Here is a 14,529-nt window from a genome sequence, read left to right as displayed (position 1 = left end):
TAAGAATTATGACAACCATTGATAGCTACTGAAAAGACTGAGCTGAACAGGCCTGTATGTAAAATGATGCAGTAATTTAGCTCAATAGCTGCCAGGTTATTTAAAGTAATAAATTCAAATCAATGGTGGATCACATTACTGCACAGGCTGGTACGCAGGATCTTAGCTGTTCCGAGGATTGCGCTCTTTTGAACAGAGATCTCAGATGTTGTTCCAGGTATCTGCTGGAGCCATCCTCCCAGCTTGGGGGTTACTGCTCGTAGTGTCCCGATCACCACTGGTATCACTGTTGCCTTCACACCCCACACTCTCTCTATCTCTTCCCTCAACCCTTGGTATTTCTCCAGCTTCTCGTGCTCCTTTTTCCTGATGTTGCCATAACTTGGGATTGCTAAATCTATCACCACAGCTGTCTTCTGCTGTTTATCTACCACCAGTATGTCTGGTTGATTGGCCATCACCTGCTTGTCAGTCTGGATCTGGAAGTCCCACAGGATCTTGGCTCGATTGTTCTCGACCACCTTTGGAGGTGTCTCCCGTCTTGACCCTGGGACCTCCAGTCCATACTTGGTACATATGTTCCTGTGCGCTATGCCCGCTACCTGGTTGTGCCGTTCCATACATGCCTTGCCTGCCAGCATCTTACACCCTGCTGTGATGTGCTGTACTGTCTCTGGGGCTTCTTTGCACAGTCTGCACCTGGGGTCTTGTTTGGTGTGGTAGATCCCGGCCTCTATTGATCTTGTGTTAAGGGCCTGTTCTTGTGCAGCCATGAGTGCCTCTGTGCTGTCCTTCAGTCCAGCCTTTTCCAGCCACTGGTATGTTTCCCCAATGTCAGTCACTTCTTCAATTTGTCGGTGGTACATGCCTTTGTCTGTCCATGATAGCTCTTCTGGCTCCTCCTTATTGGGCTTTTGATGTCTGAGGCATTCACTTAGCAGATCATCACTGCATTGTAAGGAGCATTCTTGTCTTGATATCAGTGGCTTGCATTTCTTCCAGTGGCCAGGATATTATCTATTAATCAATCAATTTATTTTTGTATAGCCCAGTATCACAACAACAGTTGCCTCAGAGGGCTTCAAGATGTTACATTGGTCGGTAAAAGTAAAAACAGTGAATAAGCATAATGGTAATATGTCAATATTTACAGTAACGAGACAGAACGAAGCAACCACCGCCTTCGACCCTCACATCCGGCAAGAAAAAACTCCAAAAACCCAGTGGGAAAAGAAGAAATCTTGGGGAGAACCACAGTATGGAGGGATCCCTCCCCCAGGGACGGACAGCTTTGGCAACAGCTAGCATGAGACAATAAGAAGTAAAGCCTAGGACAATGTTGAGTGCAGTCCGTTGGACGGTCCAGCACAAGAACCACAGATCCCAGCAGTAGAACTGAAGCCAGTTCACGGGCAGGACCGACAGGAGTGTCCTCCCGGTCCGGACGGAGCTTGTTCGTAGGCCCTCGTAATAGTGGAGTCAGCAACTGAAACTGGAGAAGACTCCCCCTCGAAGGGGGGGACAACAGGTGAAAAGCAATGAACGGACTAAAGGGAATAACATTCAGACATTAGAGGATAGGGCTCAGTGCACCGTACTTATTATGCCAGCAGGGTATCTGATTACTGGTAGGGCATAGGTGTTTATGGCCTGGATCTATTTTTGCCATTCAGCTGGCTCTTCAGGACTTGTCTTACTCTCTGTAGGTATTTGGCTGTGGCTGACTTTCGAGCTGCCTCCTCATGGTTACCATTTACCTGTGGGATCCTCAGGTACTTGTAGGTGTCCTGCAAATCTGTTATGTTCCCTTCAGGTAATTCAACTCATGGGCTGTGTTCGAAACCGCATACTGTCTACTACAGCCTTACATACTCATACTATCCATCCTGCATCCTGCTTACTCAGTCCATCAAACAGTATGCGAAGCGTTTACACTACAGCATACTACATAGTAACCCACAATGCATTGCACTTCTTCCATGAGCAGAAATCGATCAGCTAAAGCTGATTTCACTTTAGCTCTAAACTCATCAAATGTATAACTTCATCGAGATTTTTTTAAAATTTAGGCGACAAAGTGGTCGTTTAGAGCCCGAGTGTGTCGTTTATTTGTCCAAATACCAGCCGTTTATGATTTTGTTCGGACGAATTCGGCGAAATTCAAGCCAGCCGCAGTGAGCAACACACTTCCGGTTATTTTCACCAAAATAAACCGCCCCTTTCCCTTTCTCATGCAAAAGAAACCTCAGTGATAAATCTGTGCTTTTACTTTGAAAATTGGACCGGTGTCCCGTTAACAGACCACTTATTATGCCAATGGGCCATTTTCACAGCTCCACTACTTCCTGAAATTAACTGTGCACATTCATTTCCTGTCTTGCATTATTGGCCAAAACGATTAATCCAGGTGTGTCTTGTTGCAGCAGTCTAAACCAGACACACCTGGATTAATCAGTTTGGCCAATAATGTAAGACAGGAAATGAATGTGCACAGCTATTTTCAGGAAGTAGTGAAGCTGTGAAAATACCCCATAATGATGCTTTACCGACGGAGAGTTTTTTCGGCTCTTCAACAAAGATCAGCTCGCCGTCTTCGGTACATCATGGTCGCTTTCAACATGGACTTGTTCTCAGATGTAAGTGTTTTTTTTTTTTTTTTTTTTTTTTACTATTTTTAATCATTGTCAATCCAGTAATAAATCTCGTAATATGACATACCTACGAGCACAAACGATGGAGGGAAGTTTAATCTAGAACCATACTCAGCTTGATAAATGTACATCATGAAGAAACAGTCATTGTGAACTGAATAAAGTTTATTCAAATGTCCGTCGCGTTGCATCTTGGGCAATTTCAGTATGAGTAGTGAACACACGATGTATACTCAACATTTCTGGCGAATGCAGTATGCATCCGGGAACTTCTCGCATACTCAAAATTGCATACTGCCAGTGTAAACACACTGCATACCAATGTCATTGCTGTATATCCTGGTGAGGTGAATCAGGGAGTCCATATCACGCTCATTCTTGGCATACAGTTTGATGTCATCCATGTAGAGGAGGTGGCTGACAGTTGTTCCGCTCTTGAACCGGTATCCAAAGCCGCTCTTGGTAATGATCTGGCTGAGGGAGTTCAGGCCTATACAGAACTGCAGGGGGGACAGTGTATCACCTTGGTATATGCCGCATTTGATGCTCACCTGTGCTACTGGCTTTAAGTTGGCCTCTAGACTTGTCTTCCACAGCCCCATTGAGTTCTGAATGAAGCTCCTCAGATTCCTGTTGATCTTGTACAGTTTCAAGCACTCCAGTATCCACGTGTGTGGCATTGAGTCATAGGTTTTCTTGTAATCAATCCAGGCAGTGCACAGGTTGGTGCTGCGGGCCTTGCAGTCTTGGGCAATTGCCCTGTCAACCAGTAGCTGGTGTTTGACCCCCCTGGTGTTACTGCCAATCCCTTTTTGTGCTTTACTCATGTACTGATCCATGTGCCTACTTATCTTGGCCGCTATGATGCCTGATAGGAGTTTCCATGTGGTGCTGAGGCAGGTTATAGGCCGGTAGTTTGATGGTATTGTTCCCTTCTGGGTGTCCTTCATGATGAGGACTGTCCAACCTTGGGTTAGCCACTCTGGGTGGGTCCCTGATCTTTGCAGCTGGTTCATTTGTGCTGCAAGGCGTTCATGAAGTGCAGTTAGCTTCTTAAGCCAGTCGGTGTGAATCTTGTCGGGCCCTGGAGCTGTCCACCTCTTCATTTTGGCCACTCTTGCCTGTACATCTGCTGTTGTAATTAATCAGGAGTTGTCAAATATGTCTTAAGGAGCTGAATTTCTGGTGCAAAATGAAATTCTATGGTGAAAACTTGAAAGAAGAAAGTGCTTCACAAACTTGAGAACATGTAAACCGGGAGAGTTATTGTTGTAACAGTTTAGCTTTGAGCTGAATAAAATTAATAAAAATGATTCTCTCAAAATGTATGGAAGGATCGATTCAGAGAGAGGCGTATTTTTCAAGACTGTTTTGAAACTAAGATACAAACTTAACTGTTTGAACTATATGTTCAAATAAGGATATCGTGTTATGTTATGTTTTTATTGATGGAACATTTGAGGCCAAGCAAATGTATTTATATACCATCATTCAAACACAAGGTCATTCACATGGATTTACACAGAAATACAAAATCGTAAAAAGGCAAGGCAAATAATCTTCAGCGTTTAAGATGATGAAACGATAAAAAACATGATAGAAAGTCTAGTAAATCAAATCTAAGGTGTGTATAAAGATGCTCAAAAATTTAACTCAAGCCAAACTGCCCTGTAGGAAGGATCCTCAATGAAGCCCAAGTTTTTAAAGAGCTTGTAGGACAATGAGTTGTCCTCCTCGATGAAGCAATACACCGGATGGCTCTCAGCAAGCAGTTTCTTGGCCATGGTGCTGATCAACACTTTCGCATAACCTTTTCCTCTGTGCTCTGGCAGTGTGTACAACATCCCTAAAGCACCGTAATCATACACCAGAATCCAGGACACTGGCTGGCCGTGTTCGTCCATGATGCAGCATGAAGGGAAGTTGCTGATTAGATGTCTGATGTAACCTTGCTGGTTCCCTCCAAATTTCCAGGTTTGGTTCACCAGCGACACGTGGGAAGGTTTGAGTGATGAGATCCTCGATTCAAGCTCACTGTAGAGTAAAAGTGGAGAATCAATGGATTCTAGTTTTGTGTGATATGAAGGACACACACACACAGAGTATATTTTGATCATCGGACTTTACCTGTCTGTGGCTGGTGACTGCAGGCAGCTGACTTCAGGTAAATATAAGACACGCACCAAGGTGTCATGCCTGCTGTTGACTTCCCGGTCACTTGAAACCTCTTTGAACAGGGGTGTGTGGGAATTGTCAAGTCCTGCAGAAAATCACCATTTCAAACTTTTTGTTTTGTTATATTTGCTTCCAAGAGATTACCTCTTTTATTTAAAAAAAAAATCTAACATACTCACAGATCAAAGCAACTGATTCAAAATGTCTTTTGTCAAGTGTACAGAGGATAGCTGATTCAGTTTACGGCATGCAACAAAACTCTTATTATGTCTTCTGTCAAAGCATGAAGCAGGTTTAAAAGATAAAGGTAACTAAAGAAATGGTGCAGTAAGGTCCAGTCAAGATAAAACACATTATGAAAACAGACATGGGGGCAAAGGACAGTGCAAATACAGGTCTAATGTAAATATTGGTGGATACGGTGATAAAGGAAGGTATTGTAAACAGCTGAAACTATATTTGTGTGTATTGCACACTGTGATTTGTTTGTGCATTTGATGGGTTCATTGTCTTAATCAGGAGCCTGTTGAAAAAGCTGTAATGAGCTCTATGGTCCATCCATGCTTGTGAACCTCAAAAGTGGTTTGCCATACTTTTAGATCATGATCAACAGCATTATTATAACAATGAAATATATATTCTGTATTGTGAATTATGTGACACAGTAGTTCAGCAATGATGCTCTGTTTTTATGTGTAATCTCTTTTTCTGGGAATCTAAAATCTATTCAGAAAATGTAGTAATAAGTAATACATACAATTTCTATCTCTGAACCAAAGTGGAACGACAGTACTTGCCCTTTGCTGTGCTCAAAACTCACCTCCAATTACCAAGTAAGTGCTCCAGTCGATTGCATTTTCTTCTGTCAGGACTTTCCTTAAAGTCTGCTCATCTGTGCTGAAGCATGTCACCGTTTTCATGAACTCCACAGCAAGCTTGGAAACACATAAACACAAACAAAATAGGATAAATGCTCGATGTTTTTCACATCAAAATAAAGAAAACAGTACAGATATGGCTGCAAATTAAATAATACCTATAAACTGTCCCATCTCTCTGGGGAAAATGTGTTTTTATTTTTATTATTTGGGTCATTTGTGTAGAAAGTTATCAAAATGTCACACAATTTTTGTGCTTTCATTGTTTATGTTCATCATCATATATATATTACACTGAAGAAAGTTAAGGGAAAATTACAAAGTCTACTTTTGTCAATATAAACTTAGCCAAACAGGAAATTACACTGCAACATAAAAATAAAAAAAATGTATGTAATAGAACTGGAAGCTGGAGAACATTGTCTACTGTAACTCATGACATCAGGCAAAACACGGTGGTCTTTATTTTATCATTAAAATTGTGAAGCAGATGCAAAGTCTGCACTCCCCTTTGTGTAACTTATGGAAGATATCAGAAGGACACAAGAATGAAAGTGCAAGAAACCCAATATGGCCGCTTCCTGTTTAAAGGTAATCCTGTTGATAGAAAAACAAAACCGATGTACCAATGTGCAGAAGAAAAATATATGATGTGTTGACTAACTTTGGGGTCTGGTCGACATATGATCACTTTGAAATCAGGCCAAGAGTCGACCACCACCTCCAGGGTGGTGGGTTTGTTCCTGTTTATACCGTACAGGATGGCATACACCTAAAAGTAGGAGACATTATGAAATGTGAAGTAATCTACAGTCACACAGTTGTCAGTGTTTTTTTTTTTTTTTTTTTGCTTTTACCCTGTAGCTCTTTGGTAAATGTTGGAGCAGGACTCCTTCAGCCACCCGCAGCTCCTCTCGGTTCAGGACCTTCATGTCTGAATGGCGTCTCTTTTGCTAAATGGTTTTCATCTGTGATCATGAAAAGGAATGCAGGGTTCATCAATCATTGTTTGAGTAAACCAACCATGAATCAACACAGTGGTTTTAATGTCCATCTGACTTCCTGTCTGCATGTTTAAAGAATAAATGCTTTAGTTTACTTACATCTTCACCTTGCTGTGAGTCAACTTGAAAGCTGGAATCTTCAAATGATGAAATATGTGAAATACATATATTCACCTCATGCGACCTGTGGAAGGAAGTACCAGAAGACAATTCAGACATGCACTGGAAGTGCAAGTGGATTTTAAATATGATGCAGCCTTACTGCTTTATCTTCTGCAGGGTTGCAGGTATGGACATAATGCTGCAGTGACTGTCGGGGGGGGGGGGGGGGGGGGGGGGGGTCATAGCACTATGACACTGTGCTAATGCCTTACAGGTCGTACAGGTTACGTATTGCATGTCCCTGTTCTGTATTAGTAACTTTGCACACAGTAAATTGGGCAGTACGGTGTATCCACAGAAACAAATGGTCTCTGGCCATCCTCATGACTCTTTTATTTCTGTGTAATATGGTGGCCAAATATTATTTATTGCTTTCAGTGAACATAATTCCTTGAGGTGTCTTGTTTTAGAAAAACTTTTTTATAGGTACTTGTCATTGAGTATGCCATCATTAATTATAATGATGATTATAACAGCAATAATAAAGATGAAATGCCCAATTGCCTATATTCTACAAACAATTCTTGAAATAAATACCTGAATACACCTAACAGTTTCTGGTTTGACTATTAATATTGACTATTAATTTATTTATGACAACTTTCACAGTGAAAACATGTCATTCTTCGATGGACAGAATATGATGTAGAATCAAGTGACACAGAACCAAAACGACATGTTGCTCCAATCTGCAGCAGCAGTCCATGCAGTGTCTATTCCCTCTTTATTGATGCACAGAATTACGCTTAAATATATTGTTTGTTGAGGCATTTAAAAAGGGGTTGTTTGCGGTGAGCAGCGGAGAATGATGGGGGAATGATGTGGACAAATGAATACAAACAAAATGACAAAGAACATGCAGCTGAGCTGAACAGCTCATTCGGTCAAACCAGCCTACAGTATGTTTTGCAAAACGCAGTCAAGCCAGGTCCTTTCACAATGCAGGCAAAAACTAAACTGGAAGAGCTTACTCAAATGTCAAAATACAAGTGACATTCCAGTGAACGATATCTCACTTTCATTAAGTTAGATCATGAAACAAATTCCTGTAATAACACTGCTAAAATAACACTGAGCAACAAAGCAAATAAATGAATGAATGAATGCGTTATTAATTAATAATGATTTGAAGTCATTAGGTCAAGGAATTGTGAGCTATTGAGATAAAATACTGCATTTTTCATTAAAAAAAAAAATGAATTTAAATATTGAAAGCCACTGGAAACATGGTGCGTCTTAACCAGGGTGTGAAGTAAAATGTGATTCTTCTCTGGTTTGGAATCATAAGTCAAATTACCTGAGAACTATAGAGCTAAAATACTGTATTTTCATAAATATATGAATATGACTTATGACAACCATTAATAGCTACTGAAAAAACTGAGCTGAACAGGCCTGTATGTAAAGTGATACAGTAATTTAGCTCAATAGCTCCCGGATCATTTGATGAAAAAAAAAAAAAAAAACAGTATTTTCGCTCAAAAGCTCCTTTGTGATTTTATTTGACTCCAAATCAATACTGATGCATTCATTTGTTTTGTTTGTTGTTCAGAGATTTACTCAGCAGTATAATCAATTTGCATTTCGTCAAATAAATTAAGGTGACACGTCGGAGCATCGCTTTTACTTTGAAATTTGTTTGAGTCTGCAGTACCGTGGCTTGCTTGACCATGTGTTATGCAACATCAGGCAAAAACAAACCCGGGAAGGAAAGAGAAAAGGGACGGCAGCCGAGTCATGCGCCTCTGTCCCCCATGGACCCACAAAACACAATACACACACACGTCCGGTGCAAAAACGAAATGTGACAAGCAATACAGCCATAACAGTTACCACATTCCCGTCACGGGTTGCACAACTTCTCCCTGCAGCTTTTAAAGTGAAAAAATAAAAATAAAAAAATAAAAAATACTGTCCAGTCAGCATCACGTGTTGTGAAAACACACCACAGCGCAGTGTGTGGTCGCACACAACTCACGGCAAGCGGCGCACTGTTCCCAGACAGCAGCTGATGATGAGCTGAGCTGTACAGGAGCCGAGAGGGACAAGCTTCCTCTCCGCCCGCCTGATTCCAAACGCCTTCATGTGTCCTGAGTTATAAACCCGCCCCAAGTGCTACTGCATCTTGACTTGATTAACCTTTGAATGTTTATTCCGATAAACATTTATATTTTAAATGAAAGGCTGTAGTTTAACCAATAGATTTGAAATAAATGTTTAGAAACTGCAAAGTTTTTGTAATAAAGCAAGATTTCCATGGTTAAAACTATCTTGGATGCTTATTGAACAAAAATGTGGGTGGTTGATAAAAGATAATAAAAAAAATCTTAATTAAAAGTTTGATGTTTTTATTTGAAATTAAAAGGAAAACAACGTTACAGATGAATATTTCCAAATGCTTTCTATATTAAAAAGTGTCTTTATGGAAAAAAGAATGAAGATCTGCAAAAAGGTCCTGCATCTTTTTTCCTCCTTTTTACAGACTAATGAGTGCTGCTGTGGTACCTGTAGTATTTTCTCCTTTAATCCACTGAACAAATTTGAAAACTGTATCATTTATTTACTTTGTCTATATGATGTTAAAGGGTCAACATAATGGTAGTTATGGCAGTTTAAAATGAATAAAATGGAAGCAGTTTCATAACTGTCAGACTTTCTACAAATTCAAAAGAGGAAGAAGTCAAGCAGAAGTTACCAAATATATATCTAATAAAATAATTAAAGGAACTGAATCACTGGTACAAACTCAAATTGTAAGACCAAAACTCAAAACAACAAAGTGATTCACAAACTTGACAACATGTAAAAAGATAAAAAAAAAAGACAATTTTGAAACTCAGATACAATCATTACTGTTTAAGTGGATGCATAGAATTATGTCAGCACTGATCTGTAATGATGGAACATTTGAGGCAAAGCAAATGTATTTATTTCCATTCACACTGATTTGCATAGAAATAAAATAATTGCATTAAATCAACACAATTAAACAATTAAGAATCTTAACTGATTATGAAATACATTAAAACTAATTTTAGTTTAATCTCGATGAGGATCAATTCACTTGATCAAATTGCTGCTGGTCAATTTAAAAGATGTTCAAAAGTTGAACTCAAGCCACACTGGCCTGTAGGAAGGATCCTCAATGAAGCCCAAGTTTTTAAAGAGCTTGTAGGACAATGAGTTATCCTCCTCGATGCAGCAGTACACCGGGTGCCTCTCAGCAAGCAGGTTCTTGGCCAGGGTGCTGATCAGCACTTTAGCATAACCTTTTCCTCTGTGCTCTGGCAGCGTGTACAATACCCCCAAAGCACCGTAATCATACACCATAATCCAGGACACCGGCTGGCCGTGTTCGTCCATGATGCAGCATGAAGGGAAGTTGCTGATTAGATGTCTGATGTAGTTATAACCTTGCTGGTTCCCTCCAAATTTCCAAGTTTGGTTCACCAGTGACACGTGGGAAGGTTTGAGTGATGAGATCCTCGATTCAAGCTCACTGTAGAGCAAAAGTGGAGAAACAATGGATTCTAGTTTTCTGGGACACACAAACACACACACACACACACACACACACACACACACACACACACACACACACACACACACACACACACACACACACACACACACACACACACACACACACACAGTATATTTTGATCATTGGACTTTACCTGTCTGTGGCTGGTGAGTGCAGACAGCTGACTTCAGGTAAATATAAAAGACGCACCATAGTGTGATACCTGCTGTTGACTTCCCGGTCACTTGAAACTTCTTTGAGCAGGGGTGTGTGGGAATTGTCAAGTCCTGTAAAAAAGAAATAAGTCACAACTTTCTTCTGTTATATTTGCTTTCAAGAGATGATTCTTTTTTTTTTTTTGTGAAGTGTAACATAATCACAGTTCAGATAGATTTATCTACATCTACATTCTCTGACACTAATCAACAATGCAGGGAGTGAGTGGTCTGTTGATCAAGGGGCACAGAGCGAGTCTGGGATGTCAGCAGGCTGCTGTGTTCAGAAACTCTTCAAAACACCCAAATAAGCTATAGAACCGAAATTCCGAAGTTTTGTAGTTAAATGAGAAAATTAACAATATGTGTTTAAACTGCTGCTCAATTGTAAATGTAACTAAATTAAGGGGTGTACGTACATAATATGCTGTTTTGAACAAATTGAACAAGGATAAAAACAGAAGGTCTGAACAATTACTTCTAGGTTCTAGTTTAATAACTGAAATTAATTAGTTTTAACATTTTTCAGTGGAGTTGCCCACCTGATGTCTGCAAGCTACTTTACCAAGAAGGGACAGAGCTTTTTCTAACAGCATTAGAATAATACAACATAAAGAATATACTGTAAGCAATTGTGAAGTAGGTTGAATTATGTGACAGAGTACTTCAAGAATGATGTTGCGTATTTTAAAATACAATATTTTTTCTGGAAATCTTTTCAGATCTAATCTGATCTTATTTCTGAACCAAAGTGGAGTGACACCTGCTCTAAACTCACCTCCAATTATAAAGTAAGTGCTCCAGTCGATTGCATTTTCTTCTGTCAGGATTTTCCTTAAAACCTGCTCATCTGTGCTGAAGCATATCACACTTTTCATGAACTCCAGGGCGAATTTATTCTGTACAAACACACACACACACACACACACACAAACAACAGGAAACGGAGTTAGGTCAGTTAGGAATGAGTGCTAGATGTTTCTTACATAACACATGCAAAAAAGTAAGATAAATGAAATAAAATCTATAAAGTCACCTACATTTCAGTTAAAATTTTTAAAAAATTCATATTTTTTGTGTATTTAATTGCTTATGTTTCTAAAAATGCACATTTGTATTCCACTAAAAAAAATGCTAAAATAATGTGTATTTATTTGGAAGAATGAAACACAATTTATTCACTGGTGTCAGTCAGACAACATTTTCAAAATCATACTGAACTTATGATTCTACTTCGTGTAATGCTTAGCCCACCTACGGGCTTCGCTATTGGCATCCTCCCTTGGCGCCAGCCAGACAATGAGAAGATCAAACAAGTCGCCGCTGGCGGTGGTCCGCGTTTATTCCACACGTGGTGTGGCCGCCTCTCCGGCTCTGTGCAGAGGTGTCACGGTGGGTGACATCTGCCAAGCTGCTTCTTGGGCTTCTGCATCTACGTTCGTGCGCTCCTATCTTGTTGATATGTGCGCCAATTCTGTGGCCATGTCAGTCTTGCGCGGACTCGTAGAACTATAGTTCTATGAGTGTGTGCGTGCCCACCTACCTGCGAGCCCAGCTGGACCACTTCCGTGTTCTCCTGGGCTGATCCGAAGAAGAGAGAGCTGAGGGAAACGCCAGATTATATCCAATTGGAGGGGGGCGTGTGCATGCGCCAGCGTGTGCGCATGATTGGCGCGGCAACTTATTTGATCTTCTCAGTGTCTGGCTAGCGCCAAAGGAGGGCACCAATAGCGAAGCTCGTAGGTGGGCACACACATACTCGTAGAACTGTAGTTACATCTAGTAACTATAATTTTTATGGATTGTGATGGAAATTTCTAATGAGTACATCCTTAATTGATTTGTAGTGCTTATATTTATTTGTTATAACTAACCGTAGCTTTCACACACTCGACTGTGTGAGGAACTGTGAATGCTTTGTCTATAATTTACTTTCCTGATAATGTTAGCTTAGCAGCTGCGGGCACTCGTGGGAGTTTTCCTGTTTCCAGCCTCAGGTTGGGTGCAGTCAAGGTCTCTGGGAGTGTACGTGGCACATAGTTTTTATAACCTTGCATGCCCCTGAGGGCAGAACACCCTGTTACTCTTTTGACTGTGTGATTTTTCAGCTGCGTAGCTTAATAAATTGAGACCATGCCTTTTGTTAAAAAAAAAAAAAAAAATGCTGTTACAGGATGCATTGGACTCATCTTTATAAATGGACATACTGTAACTCATCCCATCAGCCAAAACGCAAATTAACTACCGCAGCGTCCAGCCCCCCTTTATTTAATTTAAAGAGGTTAGAAAGATACATGAAAGAATGTGGAAATATGGTTGCTTTCTGTTGAAAGGTAATCCTGTTGATGGATAAACAAAACTGATGTGCAGAAGAAAAATAAATGATGTTTTGACTCACTTTGGGGTCTGGTCGACATATGATCACTTTGAAATCAGGCCAAGAGTCGACCACCACCTCTAGGGTGGTGGGTTTGTTCCTGTTCATACCGTACAGGATGCCGTACACCTAAAAGTAGGAGACATTAAGAAATGTGAAGTAATCTACAGTCAGACAGTTGTCAGTGTTGATGTTTTGGTTTTTTTTTTACCTTGTAGCTCTTTGGTAAATGTTGGAGCAGGACTCCTTCAGCCACCCGCAGTTCCTCTCGGTTCAAGACCTTCATGTCTGAATGGTGTCTCTTTTGCTAAATGGTTCTCTTTCAACATTTGTTTGGGGATCTCACGATGGGACACGCCTTCTGCACTGTTCCCAGGAGCAATATTACTCTGCACCAGTCCAGACTGGCAGGCGGAAAGAGACGTCGGTTCTCCAGGGGAGGGACTTCCCTGTGCTATAACAGCCCTACATCACCGTCATCTCCTCAGTCTTTCACATCTTCTCGCTCCTTGAAGCACCTCTCAGATATTTTTGTGGCTAACGGGCTAGCAGACTGTTCACAGAGTGAGCTAACACCTCAGTCACTGAACGCTACCTATTGCTACATTAGCAGTCTCAGATTAGTGTCTGGCCTGTCTCCAAACAGCAGCTGCTATAGCTTGTTGCAAAACTCGTTACCCGTCCCTTCTCCTACTTTTACAGAGCAAGTCGGCTGGAGCGGTCACGGTTCTTCATCATGGACAGGACTAAGCCTCTGACTAAGAAAGCTTTCACACCTACAGCATTTGGTCTGCTTGAAGCGGACTAGAGTCCCCAACTCCTGTAGGTTCGGTTCGCATGCGCTGGTGTGAAAGCGGACCAGTTAGTTTTGGTCTGGGACAAAGAACCGTACCGAGACCTCCTCGAGGAGGTGGTCTTGGTGTGGTCTCGGTGCGGTCCGCTGCTGGTGTGAACGTTGACCGGCCTCGGTCCTGTCCCCTCTGTTGTGGAGAAGGCTTTTTGGTCGGTGGAGGCTTCTGTAGCAAGCTGCGCGGCGCATCACGTCACACATGCTGGCCAATCAGGGTTCACTTCCTTCACCCAAAACACAATATTGTGTGAACAGCGCCACCAAGGGGCTGGAGGGTCATAGTGGATAGTTCATCTGCAAAAACAAGTGGTGTGAATGTGAACCGAACTGGTTGACAGCTGCGACATTTATAAATAATTTATGTCCGAACCAAACCACTGTAGCGGACTAGTAGGTGTGAAAGCACCCTAAGACCTGCAAATGCAGTCACAAGATTTCTGGGGCAGACACCTATGCTGCCTGTGGCACTTGCCGTAGGCTGCAACACACCAAGGAAGTGCTTGCATCCCTGGCTTCTTGTAACCATTGTGCTCATCTTTCGCTCAAAACCTCCCAACACAGACTAGCACACCAAGTTATGCCGGGCGGACACTGTGCGATTTCGAGGGGATGTCACCACGATTTTGCCGTCGAAGACCACGCTGCATCATCGTGGAAACATCGTAGCGTCGGGACATCCGGTTGGGAGGTCGTG

General features: G+C 41.4%; 2 protein-coding genes across 4 annotated transcripts; both read right to left on the bottom strand.

Moving 5' to 3' along the window:
- Nucleotides 1–4,103: 4,103 nt before the first annotated feature.
- Nucleotides 4,104–8,891, bottom strand: LOC115399818 (glycine N-acyltransferase-like protein 3). Of its 3 annotated transcripts, none has more exons than XM_030107389.1 (7): nucleotides 8,849–8,891; nucleotides 6,808–6,892; nucleotides 6,562–6,672; nucleotides 6,369–6,476; nucleotides 5,647–5,761; nucleotides 4,779–4,911; nucleotides 4,104–4,685 (listed from the first exon to the last, which is right to left on the bottom strand). In XM_030107389.1, exons 3-7 carry the CDS (start codon nucleotides 6,634–6,636, stop codon nucleotides 4,292–4,294), a joined length of 825 nt encoding a protein of 274 aa, XP_029963249.1. In that variant the 5' UTR covers nucleotides 6,637–6,672; nucleotides 6,808–6,892; nucleotides 8,849–8,891; the 3' UTR covers nucleotides 4,104–4,291. The 3 variants fall into 3 exon arrangements, with proteins under 3 accessions (XP_029963249.1, XP_029963247.1, XP_029963248.1); XM_030107387.1 differs by lacking the exon at nucleotides 8,849–8,891 and adding an exon at nucleotides 8,704–8,829; XM_030107388.1 differs by lacking the exon at nucleotides 8,849–8,891 and having other exon boundaries at nucleotides 6,808–6,961.
- A 331-nt stretch (nucleotides 8,892–9,222) lies between these two features.
- Nucleotides 9,223–13,808, bottom strand: LOC115399817 (glycine N-acyltransferase-like protein 3). Its single transcript, XM_030107386.1, has 5 exons — nucleotides 13,197–13,808; nucleotides 13,007–13,114; nucleotides 11,387–11,507; nucleotides 10,548–10,680; nucleotides 9,223–10,369 (listed from the first exon to the last, which is right to left on the bottom strand). Exons 1-5 carry the CDS (start codon nucleotides 13,269–13,271, stop codon nucleotides 9,970–9,972), a joined length of 837 nt encoding a protein of 278 aa, XP_029963246.1. The 5' UTR covers nucleotides 13,272–13,808; the 3' UTR covers nucleotides 9,223–9,969.
- Nucleotides 13,809–14,529: the final 721 nt, after the last annotated feature.

Source organism: Salarias fasciatus, chromosome 13, assembly GCF_902148845.1.
Source record: "Salarias fasciatus chromosome 13, fSalaFa1.1, whole genome shotgun sequence".
Lineage (NCBI taxonomy): Eukaryota > Metazoa > Chordata > Actinopteri > Blenniiformes > Blenniidae > Salarias > Salarias fasciatus.
Note: the sequence above shows the minus strand (reverse complement) of the source record. Positions and strands in the feature narration are given on the sequence as shown.